We start from the raw sequence: 22,775 nt of genomic DNA on the forward strand, positions 1-22,775 counted from the left end.
AGAGATTTTTTTTTGGCTACTCAGAGTAGAATGAGCTTTTGGCTGTTCAGAATAGAGTGAGTTTCCATTTATGTGTCTGTATCCTTCCTGTCTTGGGATACAGAGTCCATGGTTCAAAGTGGTCTGCCTAAATATGAATACATACACTTCTACTGACAGTGTAAAATGCAGATAGAGGTGTAATATATTTTCTTTGGCTTGGATAAAATCTAATTTTAGAATATCAGTGTCTTGTGATTATAGAATAGAAGGGACTTTAGAAATCATTGAATTTAACCTTTATTAGCATAATTACAACAGAAAAAAACAGATGGAGAAGTTGATGACTCACCCAAGATCATACAAGTTTGTTCTAACTTCCTCCCAGTCCTGTGCACTTAACCTTGTAAAAGAGGTGATGCTGCTGTGTGATTTTATATTTGACTTAAAATCCAATTGTGTATCATATTTGTTTAATGTTTAACAACTGATCATGAAATGACTTCTTGAATACTTTCTATTTAGGAAGATATTTGTTGTCATTTGAAAGACCAAGTGAACCAATTGGAAAGGAATCAAGAAGCGACCAAATTAGAAAAGACTGAGATCATTAACAGATTGACAAGAAGTCTAGAGGAGAGTCAGAAGCAGTGTGCCAACTTTTTGCACTCAGGTGGGTGCCCGGGGTGGGCTCTTGTCTCCACAGTAGGCTAGCATAATATGCAAAGAGAATGTAGTAGGATCCATGAATTCTAAAACTCGAGAAAGGCAGAAAAGACCACCAGTGACCATTTTTCAAGTGTTGCTATTATATGTGTTTAATGTGCAAAGTAACAAATAAAAATAACCAATAATCCTACCACACAGAGATAACTGTTGTTAATGTTTGAATATATCTCCTTCAAGTGAAATTGAGCTCACACACATAGGTAATTCCCTACTTCTGCACATAACGCATTTTTGAAAACATACCAAAGCTGAATGTGCAAAAATTGAACGAGATCTATGTTAGAAGGTAGATTCTATCCATGAAAAGTAAAAATGACTATGAAGTCCCATTATATTTTGCTTTTTAAGCTCAGTCTGAGCATGTATTTCTATCGTTTTGTAAAACTCCATTGATTTTTTTTTCCTCTCTCATTTATCTGGCCAGTTGAAGCTAGTGAGTTATATTCTTGTCATGCTTCAAATTACTCATTTGGTTTTCATGGTGTTAAGTTTGGGACATGCTTCTTATCATTAGGTTCAGCAGTAGTTTTTTTTTTTGTTTTTTTTTCTTATTAATTTTTGTAGAATATTAGAGTAAAAGGCAATAGAATAATCACATGTTTATGCAAACACTACCATACAGACAAAACTGCCCTGTTTGCTGGTGAGTAGCTCCCACTGTGAAAATAGCTCAGTGGTTATTCATTACCTGATATGCAAAAGTCACACTTTGGCACGCAAAGCCAATTCAGACTGTTAGTACAATGTGTATAAGAGTAGCTTATTCAAAAGTTGGAAGTACTAAAGTCAAAGACTCTTAAAATATGTGTGTGGGTATGTTTTGGTGGGGGCAAAATTTGGCTCGTACTCTGGGTCCCTCCTCCCTCTTCAGTTTTGTATAGTTTTTGTTTCACGTGGCATTGTTTAGTGAGCCTTTTTCCTTGCCATTAAAGGCTTTGAAATATGATTTTCTTTAGTTGCATAATATGCCATCATTACTTTGCCTAACCATTTCCCAGATGCTCATTTTCTTTTGAGGAAGCCCAGTAACGTCCCTTTCAAATGGGAGCCTCCCCTAGTACATTTAAAACATTAGGTTACCAAAGTTTCTGAAACACAGCCCTAAGATGCTTTTTTCACATGTGGAGGTGGGGGTGGTGGAAATAAAAGCATTTCGAAAGAAGCTAAAGGCAGCAAGATGTAGTTTTCTTATTAGAGGGTAGCAACGGGTTCCAAAGAATTTTTGTTTTGGCTTTCTGCGAGTTGGAACATTATGCTCCTATTAAAGGGCTTGTGGAGTGTTAAGGTCTGTAGACGTGGCTGATTTGATTCATAGCAAGGTCACAGTAGTCCAGGTCTTCAACCTCCCAAGGACATATGAGGAGCCACACTAAATGTGTGGACATGTCTCGGAGATGTCTGGACCTATGCCTTCTCGGTCCCACTGGCTATACCTCTGTCCTCCTAGAAAGGCAATAACAAGGTAACAAAGCAGGACTCCACCTTCTGTAGCCTCAGCGGATTCAAGTTCTTCTGTCCATCGTAGGTTCTTCATCCCTTTACCTTTGGTGCATTCTCTGATTTTCCCCCCCAGGCTCAGTACAGGAGGTGGCTCAGCTACGGTTCCAGCTGCAGCAAGCACAAAAAGCACATGCTATGAGTGAAAACATGAACAAGGCTTTGCAAGTGAGTGTTGCCACTTGGAAGAGACTCTGTGGGTAACTGAATCAGGCAGTGCTTACATCACTTTTCTGGACCTTGGATTTCTCTAAAGGAGCTGGTTGGAGCTGGTTGGACCGTCTCCAGGCCAATGAGAGTTGTTCACGGTCTCACCCACACAGTGAGGTAGTCGAGCCCAGGTCTGTCTTGACTGCGGAGCCAGGGCCTGGCACCCTCCTGTCCGTCTGCCTGTCACCTCCTTCACACGGCATGTCCTTTCACTTACTGGTGGTCGCAGAGATAAGTGTATCCGCAGGTGTGGGAAACCCGCAGTGTAGCTGCAGTTCCCTCACATCCTCCCCCAGCGCGACTTACATTTTCCACTGGAGGAAGAGTTCCAGTATTACCTCTGCTGGAAAGACGTATTTTGCCTTTTCCCACCGGCAGAGTCAAGTACAACACGTTCTTGGCAGACCAGGCCGCTCTGAGCTCTAGAAAGCCAAAAAGTGCTGCCGTCAGTTTCTCAGCTCAAGGGACAGACACTTTTTGTGGAGGACCTAATGTAAGCACAGGAGGCGTGAGAGAAACCACTTAGATTTGCTCTCTCATTCATTTACACATCTGTTCTGTCCGTGTGCTTGAGAACCTGATAATGTGCTGGCCTTTCTAAAGTTGCAGACATCTATGTTTTCATTGTACACCTGTGTTCTTAGCAGCATTTATTTTAAAGTTATTTGTAATGTAAATAAGGTATGTGAAGAAGTATTTCTGGTTTCTGTTGATCGTTAAGATGAATTTTGAAGCACAGAGGGATGACTGATTCCTTCATATTGGAAAATAATTTTCAATAATTTTGTGTTTTAGGAAGAATTAACAGAACTAAAAGATGAAATTTCACTCTACGAATCTGCTGCAAAATTAGGAATACTTCCAAGTGACTCAGAAGGAGAATTAAATATAGAACTCACTGAATCATATGTGGATTTGGGTATTAAAAAAGTCAACTGGAAAAAATCCAAAGTGAAGAGGTATTAAGAAAATAGTTTACCGTATGAGGCGCCTGGCTGGCTGAGTTGGTTAAGCGTCCAGCTCTTGATTTTGGCTCAGGTCATGATGTCATGGTTGGTAGGATCGAGCCCCATGGCTGGCTTTGTGCTGACAGAGTGGGGCCTGCTTGGGATGCTCTCTCTCCCTCTCTCTTTGCCTCTCTCTCTGCCCCTCTCTCTCTCTCTCTCTCTCTCTCTCTCAAAATAAATAAATAAACATTAAAAAAACAGTTTACATAGAAGAACCTGCGTTAATAATACTGATGATACGAGTAAATAAGTGGCACGAGGCATGAAATGGTGAGCTAACTAGGGGTTCTTGAATGTGGGACAGTATGCTTCAGTCGTTTCTAATGAAGTGTAAATGTCTGAAGTCAAAATGAACAGAAACTTCAACTATTGATCTTGTACTGTCTTCAATACCAATAGGCACATCAGTTTCAATAAGGTGGAAATGATTAAAGTTAAAACACACAGAGTAAATTCTACAACTGAGGTTATGTATCTGCTCTGTTATTAAGGCAAGGACATATTATTTTTATTCGTACCGTGTGTTGAAGGCAGGTACGTGGCATTTATCAATGGCATATGAGAAAATTAAGCATTAATTTTCCCTAGGAACGTTACTGAGACCTTAATCTTAAAATAGGGATGCTGTCTTTTATACTTCCGCTTAACACAGAGGTATAATACTTTAATACTTGGCAAGGAGTGTCTTATCATCCCTTCCAGGAACCCACGTGGGGAGGGAGTGGGTGGTAAAAGAGGAACACGTTTTGGTACCTTTAAACGCTTCACAAATGAGTGGAGGACAGGATGTACTTTCTGGAGGCGCTTGCGGTTTGGGAAGCGCTATGCAAGGCTCTGGGAGTAGAGCATAAAAGATGAGGATGAAACCCTCCCTGACTCCAGGGAGTTTACGTTTTGCCTGGATGAGGAGAGGGAGACATACTTGTGGGCCACTACGTGCTGTGTGCTAAATGTTATCCTTGATGTACAGAGAGGCATTTATCCAGTCACTCCTTCTCCTGGGTGTGGGAAACGGATGAAACGTGGGTATTTGGAAGAGATTGTATTTAGGCTAAGGAAAGCCTTCCTCAAATGCATCCAGATGCCGCACCATCACTGTCCAGTTTATAATTTCAGACTAAGTTTCGTGAGAGTGTTTACTACCTGTTGTGTTTCAGGTATCCTGCAACCAAATACAGGTGTACGTATCTCCTGAAGGGTTTGCTCTACAATAGGTTTTAGAAGTAAAGTATGTTCATAGTATGATCTTTTCGAAACAAGATGACATTTAGAAAATTGAAATCTAAAGTGATCAGGAAGTAAGGTGAAACAAGATGTTGGTTTAGTTTAATAAGGCTTCATTTGTTTGGCGGTCAGTCTTTAGGGACTCTCACCTTGACAGGTTACAGCTACGATCCAGAAGGAAGCTAAGAAGCAAAGAACACAACTAGAATATGTGGTGTGTTTAGCAGGAACCACCTTCAGGCTCTCATCACAGGGCCTTACTGACTTAGAGTTGTTTGGATCCCAGGAGTTATCTGAGTTCCTGGCTGCCGAGTAGCTGGGGAAGGGGATTGGGAGAGGTACTACCAGTGTTTCATTCAGATAGCTCAACCTCAGCAAGGAGAGGACGACAGCAACTATAGCTGCGATCTGCCTCAAAATGTCTGCAATCACGATCTTGAGTTATTGAAGAAAAAGGATGTGTGTGTTATATTTTTTAGACAGATTTACATACAATTTTGAAGTTAAAATGTGGTCATCTGGAAATTTACTGCTGTGAATGCCTCATTTCCTGTTAATGCCAGATTAATTCTGAATGGCTAGTGGAAAGGGCATGGTCTTGAGATGCAGATTTTGTTCTGATTTGTAGTTTTGCCATTCAGCACTAGCTTTGTGATCTTGGGCAGGTTCCTTGGCTTTTCTGAGCCTGTTTTCTTATCAGGTTTTTTCTCTTAAGTAGATTATAGATATCTCTTGGGGGTTAAAGTGAGGATTAAGATAAATAATGAATATAAAGGACCTCATATAAAATGTTCTTGCACTTAGTAGGCATTTAGTCATTGATAACTATTGCTATTATTATTTAATAGATGATTGGTTAAAATATACCACTGATCCAGTTTTCATATTAATTCTCTTTTAACTCAACATATATCTTGTAAAAAGTTTTGATTCTCATCTCAGCCTTGGGGAAACATCAGATCTGTATTTTCATTTCAGGGTTGGGAAAACCAACCAAAGCCGAACTCTTTTGCCCAAGAGGACACGCTATATTAGCAGCAGAACCATACTTGAGCCCCAAACCATACAGTCCTGTAAATCTGTCCTATTTACATGACAAACCTTTTTGCTTTTGACTTCCTTCTTTCTGTCTTGCATTTTAGAGGATTAATGATTTAGTTCATGTCAAAAAAGATTTTTCTCCGGTTGTAATTGGTGCAATAAATAGCCTGGGAATTTGGAAAATAATACATATATATGTTATATAAAAATAATGTATACTTTTTCAGGTAGACTTAATTCATCATGATGTTTAATGTGTTCTGCTTCTGCCCTTTGTATTTAATTCATACTCCTAACCAAAACCCTACAGTAATTTAAAGCACATGCCTATAGATAACCAACCTGAGACCTCACATCACTATCATAGTCATGTCACTGTCACAGTAAAAGGGTTGCCACTCCTAAGCACAGAGTGAGTGGTCACTGAGATTCAGCCTGAAGACGTTCAGTGAAGCACACGATATGCGGAAAGAGGTTTAGCTTGTAGCCCTCCCACCCACCAGCAGTTTAATAGATAAGAATCTGAGCAAAAAGTAAAAATATTTATTTTTAGGTCAGAGTGAGAGGAGGTATAGGAGAGAAGAGATTTGTACTTTTTCTCTGCTGTATTGTGATTCTTAGAACGAGAGGAAGCCACAGTTTTCCCAGTGTCGAGAATTTTAGTCCTGTGTTGACTTGAGCTGCTTTCAAATCACTGACCCAAATATTAGCGGCTCCAAGCTTTTATTCTCAGCTACCACCTCCCTCAAGCTACTGCCTAGTAAATTTTAAGGGTTTAGCCTCAGTGTTCTATTTCACATTCATGGAACTTGAGTAGCTAAATCTGCATGCAGCTTGCAGACAGCTTCCCTCTCCCTTATTATAGTTGGCTGCGAAGCTCAAATAATAAACATTTAACAAGTAGAATGCCTTTTCCCTTTGGTCTTCTCAGCAGGCTTCATAAGGGACTACAGTTTATTTGGACTTAGGGGAACCAACTTCCACAGAACTCAGCAGGACTGGTCACCACTGCTGATTTTTTTCCCTTTTGGGAAAGAAGAGAAAATTATTTTAGCAAGCGCTTTTCTCTGCTCTCTGACTTGGCTCTCTCTAGGAGTACATGATGTGCTATTTCAGTGGTCAGCATTCAGTAAGAAAAGAAATTAGGGATGCGTAATTTGCTAACTGAGTCAAAATAAGCGTTCTGCTAAAAGTGCACATCTTATATAGCTTAGAAAAATTCATTGTAACTTATTTTATATTTCTTATGTAATTATATTTCTATTTTATTTTACATCTCTTTCCATAGGAGTGGTTTAAATAGATGAGATCTATACAGACATGTTTACATTATATAACATATACAAAAGTTGTGTGTATTGATAAATATGTAGTGTATTGCAAGGAACTCCTTTTATAACGCCTAAAAAAGCCTAATATTTTGTTCATTCTTCGTCTCTCTGTATAAGTGTGTGTGTGTGTATACATACAGTGTATATGCATTCTAACCTTTCGTTTGGAATCACCAGAAACCGAAAAACAGCAAAAAATTAAACTCAGATACTGTTATTTATTTTTTTTTAGAACTACCTTTAGTGTTTTAGAACAGTTTTAGAGAACCAGAAAAATTAGTACAGATTTTCTCTATACTCCATACTCATTTTCTTCTGTTAACATCTTATACCATCATGGTACCTTCGTTACAATTAATGAACTAATAGTGATACATTATTAGAAACTAATGTCCATACTTTATTTGGATCCTCAGTTTTTACCTCATGTCCTTTTTCTGTTCCAGGACTGCATCCAGGATGCCAGGTTAGGAGTCATGTTTCCTTAGGTTCCTCTTAACTTTCCTTGTTTTTGATGACCTTGACAGTTTTGAGAAATACTGGTCAGGTCTTTTATAGGAAGCCCCTCTTGGAATTTGATGTTTGTTTTATGATTGGTTTTCTCGGGGGTTTTGTGGAAGAAGACCACAGAGATGAGGTTCCATTTTCATCATATCATACTGAGGGCACATACTATCAACTACTTATTTTTTTTTAAAAAGTAACTTTCTCCTTTATTATTGAAAAAATGGAAAATACAGATTAAGAAAACGGAAGAAAATTAAAAGCAACACAATCTTACTTCACCTCCCATGAAGAAAACAACTTGTGACATTTTGGTGTATAACTTCCACATTATCTGTGTTGTATATTTCTAAAAGATAAAATAATATTGAATGTATTTTATAATTTAGCATATTTAGCATATTTTGAAATCATTTTAGCATATTCTGAAATCTTTAGGTGGTAATGTAAATATTTACTAATGGATATATGGATGAATGAACTATGTTTTAGTAATACACTTTAATTTTTTCATTATAAGTAATGCAATATTATTATTATCACAAGCTTGTTTGTAGTCAAGTCTTTATTGACATCTTTACTTCCTTAAGATTTGGGTGTATATCCTTGCTAAGAGGTGTGCACATATTTGAGGTCTTTGATACATATTGCCAAGCAGTCTGTAGTTTGCTTATTACCCATGTCATGTGGCAGTGCCTATTTCTGAGCATCCTAGCTAGTGCTGAGAGTTACCACTTCTACTGTTTAAAATTTTTATGTAGTTAGACCCATCATTCTCTCTACCTGTCTGATTTCTTGATGGTATTTCTCTAGTAATTTTTATAATTTTGTTTTACTTTTTAAACCTTTTAAAGTTGAGAAAGTGCATGAAACATAAGTGTATAGCTTAACGAATGATTTTAAAGCGAATGCCCATGGAGCCACTACCCAGAAATAAACATTGTTAGCAACTGTTCATATGCCTCTTCCCAGTCATAATCTTGAAGTTAACTACTCTCTTAACTGCTAGAGCAATTGTTTTCTGGGTTTATTGTTACCTTGTAAGACCTAATTATTCATACCTAAACACTATAGATTCAAATTGCCTTTGTACAGAGGGAACTCATACATTAGATGTTATTTTTTTCTTCTATAATTGTATTAAGATATATTTAAAATACCATAAAATTTACCCATTTAAAGTGTGCAGTTCAGTGGTGTTTCATATATTCAGAGTTGTGCAACTGTTACCACAACCTAATTTAGAACATTTCAGTATCCCCAAAAAGAAACCCTGTAGGTATTATTAGTCATTCCCCATTACTCCTTCTTGTCCTCACTGCTCAGGCAATCACTAACCTACTTTCTATTTATGGATTTGCCTATTCTGTACATTTCACATAAATGGAATCATGTAGTATGTGAATGTATAATGGAGTCATGTAGTATGTGGTATTTTGTAACTGGCTTCTTTTACTTAGCAGATGCTTTCACGGTTCATCCACATTGCAGCATCTATCAATACTTCATTCCATTTTGTAGCCAAAAAATATTCCATTGTGTGAATATATATCATATTTTACTCATTCATTCATCAGCTAATGGACATTTATTTGAGTTGTTTCTACTTTTTAGCTATTATGAATAATTCTGCTAGGAACATTTGTGGACAAATTTGTGTGGGTATAGGTTTTCATTTCTCTTAGAGGTACAGTTGACCCTTGATCAATGCAGGACTTCAGGGCTCTGACCTGCTGTGCAGTTGAGAATCTGCATATGACTTTTGACTTTCCAAAAACTTAACAGCTAATACCCTATTGTTGACTGGAAACCCTAGCAGTAACATAAACCATTGGTTAACTCATATTTTGTACGTTATGTGTATTATATACTGTATTCTTACATTAAAGTAAGCTATAGAAAAGAAAATGCTAAGATAATCATAAGGAAGAGGAAATACATTTACAGTTTTGTACTGTATCAAAAAAAAATCCACATGTGAGTGGTCCCGTGCTTTCAAACCTATATTATTCAAGGGTCAACTGTATATCTGGGAGTGGAATTGCTGAGTGATGTGATAAATCTACGGTTAACATTTCAAAAAATGGTCATACTGTTTTCCAAAGTGGCTGCACCATTTTACATTCCCTCTAGCAATGTATGAGGGTTCTAATTTCTTTATATCCCTGCCCACACTTGCTGTCTGGCTTGGATTTGTGAATGATGTAGTTTTTATTTGATGGCTAACTATGTTGAATGTCTTTTACTATGTTTATTGGCCATTTGTATATCTTCTTTGGGAAGATCTCTTCACATCTTTTGCCCATTTTAAAATTGGGTTTCCTTTTATTGCTTTTGAGAGTTCTTTATATATTCTAAATACAAGTCTCTTGTCAGACATATTATTTGCAAGTATTTTCTCCTGTGGGTTGTCTTTTCACTTTCTTGATAACATCCTTTGAAGCAAAAAAAGTCTTTAATTTTATGAAGTCCAAGTTACCTATTTTTTCTTTGGTTGCTTGTGCTTTTGATTATTTAAGAAGCTATTCTCTAATCCAAGGTCCTCAAGATTTATACCTATGTTTTCTTCTAAGAGCTTTATCTCTTACATTAGGTCTTAGGTTCATTTTGAATTAATTTTTGCTGTATGATATGTAGAACTTCATTCATTTGCATCTGGGTATCCATTTGTCCCAGTACCAAAATTGTTTTGACATCCTTATCAAAAATCAGTTGACTCTAAATGTGAGGATTTATTTCTGCACTTTCAATTCTGTTCTACTGATCTGTATGTCTGTCCTTATGCCAGTGCCATACCGTCTTGATGTAGCTTTGTAGTAAGTTTTGAAATTGGGAAGTATGAGTCTTTCAGCTTTGTCTTTTTAAAGATTGGTTGGGCTATTCTGGGTCTCTTGCATTTCCACAGAAATTTTAAGATCAGTTTGTCATTTTCTACAAAGAAACCAGGTGGGATTTTGATTGGGGTTGCATGCAGTCTGTAGATCAATTTAGGGGAATATTGCAATCTTAATCCATGTTGGGTTCTGATTCCTGAACATAGGATGTCTTTCCCCGCCCCCCCCCTTTTTTTTAGGTCTTCTTTAATTTCTTTCAGTGTACTACTCGTGTTTTGTATTTTTGTGGTTTTCAGTGTACTAGTCATATAGTACTTCTGTTAAATTTACTCCTAGGTGTTTTATTCTTTTGGCTATACTTTTGTTGGATTATTTTCTTAATTTTATTTTCAGGTGGCTAATTACTAGTGTACAGAGGTACAGTTGATTTTATATATTGATCTTGTATCCTGACCCATAGCTGAACTTGTTAATTTAGTTCAACTAGTTTTTTAGTGGGTTCCTTAGGATTTTTTGTATATAGGGTCATGTCACCTGAAAATGGAGATCATCGTACGTCTTTCTTTCCAATCTGAATGCCTTTTATTTTTTTCTTGACTAATTGCTCCAGCTAGAATCTCTAGTACAATGTTGAATAGAAATGGTAAGAGCAGATATTCTTGTTTTGCTCCTCATCTTATGGGGAAGCATTCAGTCATTCTCCATTTAGCATAAATGCTAGCTGTGTGTTTTTTAAAGATAAAGGTGTTCTTTAGACTTTTATTCACTTAACATTTTGTTGAGACTCAAGGTGTAGCATGTAGCTGTATCTCATTCATATATATACATATACATATATATGTATATATATGTGTGTGTGTGTATGTGTGTGTGTATCTTTGATTTGTATGAATATTCCAGTTTATTTTTCAATCTACTGACCATAGATTTTTAATGTTACTTCCTAGTACAATGTACATACATTTTTGTTGGATATATATACTTAGAAGTGAAATTGTTTGTAGTATATGTGTTTCAACCTTAATAGGTAATACCAAACTTTTCCAAAGGAATTGTGCCAATTTACATCCCCACCAGAAGTATATGAAAGTCTTAATTGCTCTGTCTCTTTGCTAACACTTGATATTTTCAGGTTTTTGCTTTTAACCATTTAATGTGTAATGATAGTTTATTGTGATTTTAATTTACATTATCCTAGATTATTATTGAGATTGAGCTTCATTGAAAAACCTATCTCTATTGTGTTTATTGGTGTGTGTGTGTGTGTGTGTGTGTGTGTGTGTGCATGTGCCTGTGTGTGTGTGTATGTGTAGGACTTGCTGATGTCCCTCCTTAGTTTTTAAATGACTGTGTGTGTGCATGTGTTCTGTTGATGTGTTGGATTTTTTCCTTTTTTAAATATCTTTTTGTATATAAATTCTTTGATGGTTATGTGTATTGTACTTATCGTCTCACTTTTTTTTTAAAATCAGTTAAAAAAAATTTTTTTTAATGTTTTATTTATTCTTAGAGAGAGAGAGACAGAGCATGAGCGAGGGGCAGGCAGAGTGAGACAAGGACACAGAATCTGAAGCTGACTCCAGGCTCTGAGCTGTCAGCATAGAGCCCGATGTGGGGCTCGAACTCACGAGCCGTGAGATCATGACCTGAGCCAAAATCAGGCACTGAACCCACTGAGCCACCCAGGCACCCCTTGTCTCACTTTTAACCTCTAAATTTGTCTTTTAATGAATGGAAGTTTTTTAACTTTAGTCAAATTTATCAATCTTTGTGGTTAGTGCTTTTTATGCTCTCTTTAAGAAACCTTCCCTGTTATCCTATGCTGCCTTCTAAAAGCTTTAATGCTTTGTCTTATACTTTAACCATCTCTCTGGAATTGCTGTCTTGTTAGGGTTTTTCTGCTTACTCTTTCTTGTTTACACCTTCAAATGAATTTTATAATTAAGCTTGTTTTATTCCAGAAAAAAAAATCCTGACAATATTTTTATTAGGATCACGTTGAACATATACATAAGCCTAGGGAGAGTTGATATTTTTATGATGCTGAATTCTTTTATCCAAGAATATAGCATGTCTTTTCATTTCCTTAAATCTATTTTAGTCTCTCAAGATTGGTTTGAGACTAGCTTGTTGTTTTTTTTTTTTATCTTTAGGTTTTTGCACAATTCTTGTAAAATTGATGCTTAGGTATTTTATTTTTGCAATAGTAAATAAGGTATTCTTTTTCCATTATTCTTGAGCACTGTTTTGTATATATGACTTCTACATTTTGTGTTATAACCTGTTTTCTAACTCTCTGTTTGTAGTGGTTTTTCCATTATATTTTAGGCTTTCCGAGATATAATTATATCATCTGTTAATGGAGATAATTGTACCTCATTTTTTTCCACTTATGCTCCAAATTGCTTTCTCTTTCTGGTTACATTAGAGTTCCTCTATCTTATTTAGATGTTGATAGTTTAAATGCCGTTTTCAATGTGACTGTACCATTTTGCATCACCAGAAGCAATGTCTGAGGTGTCAGTTGTTCTACATTGTTGTTAAAACTCGGTGTTGTTAATCTTTTTTAATTTGAATATTTCTAGTGTGTGTAGTGATACCTTACTGTGGGTTTAATTTTTATTTACCTATTAACCAGTGATCTAAGCATCTTTTGCTGTGTTCTTCTTTCTCTTTCTTCTTCCTCTTTTCTTCCTGATGTGGTTAATTGCCATTTGTATATATTGTTTGGTCTTCAGAAATTTCAGGATATAAGCCCTTTGTCTGATATGTATGATGTGAACATTTTCTTCCAATCTCTCGTTTACATTATCATGTCCTTAATGATATCTTTTGAGGAGCAAAAGTTTAAATTTTTATGAATTTAGATTTATCAATGATCTCTTTTATAGTTCATGGTTTTGGATCCTAATCTGTCACACAGATTTTCTTTTAGGATTTTAAAAGTTTGATAGTTTTACCTCTTACATTTATATCTATGGTATAAATAAATCATTATGGATTAGTTTGTTAGTATGATGTCCATTTTATTCATACCAATATCCAATTGATATAATACCATTTGTCAAAAAACTTTTCATTGAGTTGCCTTGATATCTTTGTTGATAATCAATTGGTCATTTGTGGCCCATTTCTGTACTCTCCATTCTGTTCCCCTGCTCTTTTTTGCTGTTCACATTCTTGATACTGTAGCTTTACAATAAGTCTTGAAATGTGTTGGACAAGTCCTTCAGCTTTGTTTATTTTCAAAATTGTTTTGGCTATTCTAAGTTCTTTGCATTTCAAAATAAATTTAATGACTGGTTTGTCAGTTTCCACAATAAAGTCGGATAGAGTTTTGATTGGGATTGTGTCACATCTATAGATCAATTTTGGGAGAATTGACATCTTAAGAAATTACTATTTGTCAATTATAGCTAAATAAAGCTGAAGGAAAAAAAATTGTCTCCCAGTTTCAGAACATGCATGTTATACCTCTCTGTATTCTTCAGTTTCTCTCAGTAATATTTTGTAGTTTTTATACAGAGATTTCTCTTTGGTAGATAACATTTCCCTTTAGATTGACTTTAGATTGAATTTAGAATTGAAGTTAGATTGAATTCCCTAATTTCCTTTAGCATTTCTTCTAGAGTATGTCTGTTGGCAACAAATTCTTAGTTTTCTTATATGAAAATGTCCTTTTTTTGGCTGATTATAGAATTCTGGATCAACTCTTCTTTTATTTCAGCACTTTAAATATATGTTCTTCCCCTGTTTCTGGCCTTGGTGATTTCTGAAGAGATATCTATTATTATTTAAATCCTTATTCTTGTGTGTAATGGTGTAGTTTTTCTTTTGTTGTTTTCAAGATATTTTTCCCCTTTACATTTCAGCACTTTATGATGTGCCTAAGTGTTTTTTTGTTTGTTTTTTTTTTTTTTGTTTTTTAGTTTATTTCATTTGGGGTTCACTGAGCCTGTTGAAAATGTAAAGTTATTATGCCTTTAGTAAATTTGTGAAATGTTGACCATTATTACTTTAAATACCTTTTCTGCTCATGTCTCTTTCTTCTCTCCTTATAGGTCTACAATTACACAACTTAATTTTTTTTTATCTTCTCATAGTTCCTCACACTTAACTTTTTTCCATCTTTTTTTCTGTTTTCAGATTGGATAATTTCTGTTGAGCTATTTTCAAGTTCACTCATTCTACTGTCATCTCTGTTTTATGAAGCCTGTATAGGGAAGGCTTTTTATTTCATTTTTTTTTAACTTTCAGATACTGTGTTTTTCAGTGATAAAATTTCTATTTGGTTCCTTTATAGTTTTTACTTCTGTGTTAAGAATTCCTAGTTTTTCATTCACTTTAAATATGTTTCCTTTTACTTCATTGGACACAGACATAATAGTTGCTTTAAACTTTGAAAACTCTTTGTGATAGCTCCAGCATTAACATCTATAGATTTTTTTTTTTCTTGCAAGTTAGTCCATTTTCTTGGTTAGTTGTGGGTCGAGTAATTTTAGATTATATACAGACCCACTTTGCAGATACTGAGTTTTGTTTATGAATTGGCAACCCTCTCGGTGCCATTTTGCCAACAATATTTGCTGATTTCATGTCTCTGTGTCACATTTTGGTAATTCTCACTGTATTTCAAATTTTATTATATTCATTATGGTGACCTGTGATCTATGATTAGAAATCGTTAAAAGCTCAGATGTTGGTCAGCATGTTTTAGCAATAAATTATTTTTTAATTAAAATTTATATATTTTTTAGACATAATGCTATTGCTCACTTAATTGACTCTTCATCTGAGTAGCTTTATTGAAATATTTGCTTTACTGTAGTGGTCTGCAATGAAATCTGTGATATCTCTATGGTATGCCTGTAGTAGACATTATGATTTTTACATTGTGTGGAAACTTGTATGGGTGTTTCAGATCTCAATTTATTGGTTCAAGCCTTTGCTACGTTGGTTTGAATCCATTCTTGTATGTATACCTCAAGAGTTAGTCACTGTGAGATATGTGTGTATGGTTCATATTTCAGTTAAATTCTCTAAATATTTGACCTGCTGGTTTGTGGGTTTGTTCTGTGCGTGCACAGTTCAGGGCCTAGACTGAGGTTTGCATACGTTTATGCACAGAATTCATGACTCCTTTTTCTGGTTTTCTTCTCTCTCGGAGTCTTCCTGCTCTCTCTCTTTATCATTGGTTTTCAGCAATTTGATGTTAATACAACTTATGGTTTTTCTTCATTTTTCTGTTTGAGATTCATTGAGCTTGTAGGTTTTAATGGGGTTTTAGTTTTCATTGAATAGGAAAATTTTGGTCATTAAAAAAATTTTTTTATTATGCCCCCTTCCTCTCTCCTTTTCTGGGACTTCAGATATAGTTGGGTTAGATACAACTTAACGTGCTCAGTATATTTCTGTTTTAGTCTTCTTTCTCTCTATTTGGTTTTGTAGAGTTTTATTGCTGTGTTTATGTCCGCTGATCTTTTCTGCAGTATTAACTAAGCTGTTAATCTCATGCAGTATATTTTTCATTTCAGATGTAGTTTTTGGTCTAAAGTTCAGTTTAGGTCGTTTTTGTATCTTTTGTTTCTCTCATTGTATTCATGTGTTTTCTCTTACCTTCTTGGACATGCACAATATATTTAATTAATTTTACCACTGGCACCATTGCTGGGTCAGTTTCTATTGATTGATTTTTTTTTTTCCTGGTTGTAGTTGATACTTCCCTTTTATTTTATTTTTTTTTTAATTTTTTTTTTAATGTTTATTTATTTTTGAGACAGAGACAGAGCATGAACAGGGGGTGGTCAGAGAGAGGGAGACACAGAATCTGAAATAGGCTCCAGGCTCTGAGCTGTCAGCACAGAGCCCGACGCGGGGTTTGAACTCACGGACCGCGAGATCATGACCTGAGCCAAAGTCGGCCGCTTAACCAACTGAGCCACCCAGGCACCCCACTTTCTTCCCTTTTATATTTTCTTTGCTTATTTGCAGGCCTGATAAGTTTTGATTAGATGCTGGACATTTTGAATTTTATATTTTAGATGTTAGATTTTGTTGTATTTTTAAAATATATTGCTCTTTTTTGTGACACACTTAAGCTTCCTGGGATTCTTCCAAGGTTATTTATTTATTTATTTATTTATTTATTTATTTATTTATTTATTTACTGGGTGGTCTTAGGAAAATATTTCTTTTTTTTCTAATTTAAATTTTCAGTTAGTTAACATATAGTACAATATTGGTTTGGTTTCAGGAGTAGAATTCAGGGATTCATCACTTACATACAACACCCAGTGCTCATCACAAGTGCCCTCCTTAATACCCATCACCCATCTAGCTCATCTCCCACCCACCTCCCTCCATCAACCCTGTTTGTTCTCTGTCGTTAAGAGTCTCTTGTGGTTTGTTTCCCTCTCTTTTCTTTTTCTCCCCATTTTCCCATAGGTTCATCTGGCCCCATTACTGAGGCAATATTTGATATTCTGTGAATTAGGAGATCTTTTCACTATGGTTCCTTGGAACCCACAGTATTTCCAAACTTATTCTTTTCCTGCAGTTCTTTCCCTGGACTTGCAGTAATTTTCTCACGTGTATACACAGATCTCCAGTGCTCTCTTTCTGTGTAGCTTCCTTTCCCATAGTATTTCCCTCCTTAAATTCTAGCCATTTTGACCTTCCCAAACTGAACTCTGCAACTTGGTGAGATTGCTAAGCTGTCTTTGGCCTTTCTCTCCCCGTGCCACAGGCTGGAAACTTCCCAGGGAGATAGCAGCAGCAATCATAGGGCTCACCTTGTTTGTTTTTCTTTTTTCAGGGATCATTATGGTGTGCTGCCTGCTGTCTAGTGATTGAAAGCCATCCCTTAACATATTTTATTTGGTTTTCCAGTTTTTTTACGGCAGGAAGATAAATCTGGCATTTTTAATCCATTACGGCAAGGAGCAGAAATTCTCCAGTTTTGAAATTTATTGAAACTAAAGTTGGGATTAAATTAGCATGGCTTTTATTTTTTTTTATTTTCCCCCCTAATTGCTCAGATGTCCACTCAGACTGGTGTTTTAGTAAAAGAGATACAGAAATTGTTAGTTAGGATGACTAGTATTTTACTTTTCACTTCCTCCTTTATTTTCATGTTGTTTCTCTTAGAGTCATAAAGGGCATATGTATACAGCACACAACTTACCAAAAACCAAAAAAGCATGCCATATTGAAGTTCACCTGGTTTAACTCCTTTCAGTGAGGCAGATGGTCTAAGCATAATAATGGCCTTCTTATGAATAAACTCACTTCTATATATGGGGACATAGCAAAGGTGACAAAGCTTGTATATGACAAAGCTTAAAACTGTTTTTGAAACACCAATATATAGTTGTATAAGTCACAAAACATCTTCACAACTGCAATCACTTTCAAGAAATAACCATGCTTGATTTGTTACTCGATTTCGTATTCGACATGATGATTTCTCCTTTAGCATTGTACAGCAAGAAGACCCAAATGAAGAGCTTCCCAGAGACGAGGTCATCCTGAAGCTGAAAGGACAAGTGCAGCGTTTGCTGGGGAGCAACTCAGTGAAGCGTCATCTGGTGTCTCAGTTACAAACTGAGCTCAGAGACTGTCATAAGAAAATTGAAGATCTCCAACAAGCGGACAAAGATGAAAAAAGCATCAAGGTTGAGGTTTGTAGAGTTAAAAAGCCATTTTTAAAAGACTTTAATGAAAAAAATGCTTACAGTCTTCACATTTAAATCAAGCCTTTGTCTTTCAAGGTCTCATTTGATTTTATTTAGAAGTAAAGTGTAAAGAAGGGAATGCCACATAAAGAAATATATTTTCTGGTTCCTTTTGCAAAGCACCTCATAAATGAGATGTTAGTTAGGCAAAATTCCTTTACCACAAATCCAAGGAAGGAGTCTACGTAAAAAAGTATGTGCATTTCCTCAAGATTGGCTTGTATCAACAGTGTTCTAAAGCCTTAAATTCTCCACAGCTAAATCCCTTAGCATTTTGTCTATGACATTTCTCTCGCCCATGTTCCTATAAGAAGAGTCTTTCTATATAAGGAAATTAATTATGTAGTGGTGGCGTTGTAAGTGAGAAAGGCACAGAAACAGGTTATGTCAGAATCATTGAATCTACTTTTATTTATATTTTTTATTTATTATTTAAAAAAATTTTTTTAGTGTTTTATTTATTTTTGAGAGAGAGAAAGAGTGGGAGCGGGGGAAAGGGAGAGAGAGAGACAGAGAATCGGAAGCAGGCTCCAAGCTGTCATCACAGAGCCCGATGCAGGGCCCAAACCCACGAACCGTGAGATCATGACCTGAGCCAAAGTCCGTCACCCAAGTGGCTGAGCCACCCAGATACCCCCGAATCTACTTTTATATGCTTCAGTTGGCTTCCTTACTTCATAGATGAGGAAGATGAAGCTGGAGGAATGTGACTTCATAGATGAGGACAATGAAGCTGGGGGAATGTGTGACATTTCTGAGGTTAGAGTCCATCTTTAGGCAAATTGAAACTAAAACACTTGACTAATAATAGTCAAGATTATTTCCCCAAGATCTTGCTATTACAGAAATTCTTACTCTTGCCCTCATTTAACAGCTTCCTTTTCTATTCTTCCATATTTCCAAATCCCAACCATCTATGCTCTCAATAGAAAAACAAAAACAAAAACAAAAAACCTAGTAATGAAAGGGAAGGGGGAAAATGAATGTAGGTGGTGTATTCCTTTTCCTTCTGGAAGGAAATAATATTTTACTTCCTACTTTAGTACTGTTTTAGCTCCTGATTCTTTAAACTAGGAGTTGTGTTCACTAAAATAGTCCTATTAAGGTATGTAAGATGTTATATGGTACTAATTATTATGGAATTTTGATTGTATATATTTTCCAAAAAATAATAATGTGTTTTCACTGTTTAAATCCTGCCCAGTCGGGCAATATTCCTTCTTCCGAGTAACTGTATTTGACGAGCATAACGCTGATTTCAGTGTTAACAACCAAATGAGAAAGAACCCCCAACCTCCAGCACATTGAACATCTTTATGTTAAGCTGTCTTGTTTACGCATTTTTTAAAATGGATGAGAATAAATGTGCATGTTTCAATTTGTGTTAGATTAGAATCGATTGGTTCAAGTATTTTGGTGAGAGTAGCCTAGGATTTAGGAACGTGGTTTTGAGTCTTGAACTTTAGCTCAGGTATCCACGGTTCTTGCTCTGTTCTGTACTGAAATTACTGATGGCATTTGCCATAGAGGTACACTTCCACATATGTGGCAGTTGATGGTGGCCATGCCTTATGTTTAACAAAATTTAATCTATACCTTTGCCTCTATAGATCAAAGGGAACGATCTCATTGTTGAATACTCTTTTTTGTCCAGCTACTCTTGCCATAGTGATTTCTCAGCAGTCCATGTTTGGTTTTTCTTAAAAGTGTGACTTACCAGCCTGTGCTGCTTGTCTGTCCTGCTTGCACTTACTACATATGAATTTCTTGAGACTCTTGTCTGGATGATTCTCTGCATGTTTGCTCAATAAATATTTGTTGAATCAGTATACCTATTAATCCTTTTCTAGATGGAGGAAAGGGAGAAGAAGTAGTAATTTAACCAACAAGTGTTTTTATTTTTTTATTTTTTTAAATTAAAAAAAAAATTTTTTTTTTTGCATTTATTTATTTTTGATAGAGAGAGGCAGAGCACAAGTGGGGAAGGGGCAGAGAGAGAAGGAGACACACAATCCGAAGCAGGCTCCAGGCTCTGAGCTGTCAGCCCAGAGCCCGACGCGGGGCTCGAACTCACAAACAGTGAGATCATGACCTGAGCCAAAGTCAGACACTTAACCTACTGAGCCACCCAGGCACCCCATCCAACAAGTGTTTTTATATAAACACTCAAGTTCACAGTCATTTGATTAGCCCATGGACACCTTCAAACTTTGCCTCTTACTTGCTTCCCACATCTTTTCTAATGATCTTTCTAGTTAGTGTATAACATCAGAAAACAAGGTTGGGAGGTATATGGAGGAAGAGCAAATCATTCAGCTTAAGCTTTGGTTTTGTTTTGTTTTAAAGCTACTCTGTGCAAGGTCTTATGGGATTCAGTGGAAAGAAACAATGGCCATTCCTTGAAGGAATTTAGAATCTACAACAGCACTATCCAATAGAAATTTGATGGAGCCACATATATAATTTAAAATGTCCCAAGTATCCCATTAAAGTAAAAGTAATGGTGAAATTAATTTTAATAACATATTTTATTTAACCCAATAAATATCTTCTCAGTATGTAATCAATGTAAAATTATTAATGAGATGGCTTGCATTTATAATAATAATAATTATTATTATTATTTTAAATTTACATCAAAGTTAGTTAGCATATAGTGCAATAATGATTTCAGGAGTAGAATCCACTGATTCGTCCCCTACATACAATACCCAGTGCTCATCCTAACAAGTGTCCTCCTTAATGTCCCTTACTTATTTAGCCCATCCCCAACCCACAACCCCTCCAGCAACCCTCAGTTTGTTCCCTATATTTAAGAGTCTCTTATGTTTTGTCCTCCTCCCTGTTTTTATCTTATTTTTGCTTCCCTTCCCTCATGTTAATCTGTTTTGTATCTTAAATTCCACATCTGAGTGAAGTCATATGATGTTTGTCTTTCTCTGACTGACTCACTTTACTTAGCATAATACACTCTAGTTCCATCCACATTGTTGCAAATGGCAAGATTTCATTCTTTTTGATTGCCTAGTAATATTCCTATACCACATCTTCTTTATCCATTCATTTATCAATAGACATTTGGGCTCTTTCCAAACTTTGGCTATTGTCAGTAGTGCTGCTACAAACATTGGGGTGCATGTACCCCTTTGAAACAGCACACCTGTATCCTTTGGATAAATTCTTAGTAGTGCAATTGCTGGGTGGTAGGGTAGTTCTATTTTTAATTTTTTGAGGAACCTCCATACTGTTTTACAGAGTGGCTGCACCAGTTTGCATTCCCACCAGCAGTGCAAAAGGGTTCCTCTTTCTCCACATCTTCGCCATCATTTGTCGTTGCCTGAGTTGTTAATGTTAGCCATTTTGACAGGTGTGAGGTGTTATCTCATTGTGGTTTTGATTCGCATTTCCCTGATGATGAGTGATGTTGAGCATTTTTCATGTGTCTGTTAGCCATTTGGATGTCTTCTTTGGAGAAGTGTCTGTTCATGTCTTTTGCCCATTTCTTCGCTGGATTATTTGTTTTTTGTGTGTTAAGTTTGATAAATTCTTTATAGATTTTGGATACTAACCTTTTATCCGATGTGTCATTTGCAAATATCTTCTCCCATTCTGTCGGTTGCCTTTTAGTTTTGCTGACTGTTTCCTTTGCCATACAGAAGCTTTTTATCTTGATGAGGTTCCAATAGCTCATTTTTGCTTTTGTTTCCCTTGCCTCTGGAGGCATGTTTAGTAAGAAGTTGCTGAGGCCGAGGTCAAAGAGCTTTTTGCTTGCTTTCTCCTTGAAGATTTTGATGGCTTCCTATCTTTTGTTTAGGTCTGTCATCCATTTTGAGTTTATTTTTTTGTATGGTGTAAGAAAGTGGTCCCGGTTCATTCTTCTGCATGTCGCTGTCCAGTTTTCCCAGCACCATTTGCTGAAGAGACTGTCTTTATTCCATTGGATATTCTTTCTGCTTTGTCAAAAGATTAGTTGGCCATACATTTGTGAGTCCATTTCTCGGTTCTCTATTCGGTTCCATTGATCTATGTGTCTGTGTGTGTGCCAGTACCATACTGTCTTGATGACTACAACTTTGTAAAACATCTTGAAGTCTGGGACTGTGATGCCTTCTGCTTTAGTTTTCTTCTTCAGGATTCCTTTGGCTATTTGGAGTCTTTTCTGGTTCCATAAAAATTTTAGGATTGTTCGTTCTAGCTCTGTGAAGAATGCTGGTGTTATTTTGATAGGGATTGCATTAAATATGTAGATTGCTTTGGGTAGAATCGACATTTTAACAATGTTCTTCCAATCCATGAGCATGGAATGTTTTTCCATTTTTTTTGTGTCTTCTTCAATTTCTTTCATAAGCTTTCTATAATTTTCAGTGTATAGTTTTTTCACCTCTGTGGTTAGGTTTATTCCTAGGTATTTTATATGGGTTTTGGTGCAATTGTAAATGGGATCGATTCCTTGATTTCTCTTTCTGCTGCTTCATTATTGGTGTATAGAAATGAGAGATGGTTTGCCTTTTTTGTCTCTGTGCCAAGTCCTTGAAATCTGACATGTATTGTCCACTTACAACACTTTTCATTTTGGACAAGACACATTTCAAGTGCTCAATAGCCATGTGTGGTTAATGGCTACCATATGCAACAGTGCAGATCTATAAGGAGAGGGACATGCATAACTTTGTGTAATAAGGATGA

The 22,775-nt window shown here is 36.1% G+C and overlaps 1 protein-coding gene across 12 annotated transcripts in view; it reads left to right on the plus strand.

Annotated features, from left to right (window-relative positions):
• Nucleotides 1-22,775, plus strand: part of CEP152 (centrosomal protein 152) — a 91,850-nt gene that overhangs the window by 27,105 nt on the left and 41,970 nt on the right. For all 12 annotated transcript variants that reach the window (XM_019442175.2, XM_019442172.2, XM_019442176.2 and 9 more), the window contains 4 exons: nt 505-652; nt 2,282-2,373; nt 3,211-3,374; nt 17,831-18,035. In XM_019442175.2, coding sequence (XP_019297720.2) covers nt 505-652; nt 2,282-2,373; nt 3,211-3,374; nt 17,831-18,035 — 609 coding nt within the window. The remainder of the gene's footprint in view (nt 1-504; nt 653-2,281; nt 2,374-3,210; nt 3,375-17,830; nt 18,036-22,775) is intronic.

Source organism: Panthera pardus, unplaced genomic scaffold (assembly GCF_024362965.1).
Source record: "Panthera pardus isolate Hobbes unplaced genomic scaffold, ASM2436296v1 HiC_scaffold_24, whole genome shotgun sequence".
NCBI lineage: Eukaryota > Metazoa > Chordata > Mammalia > Carnivora > Felidae > Panthera > Panthera pardus.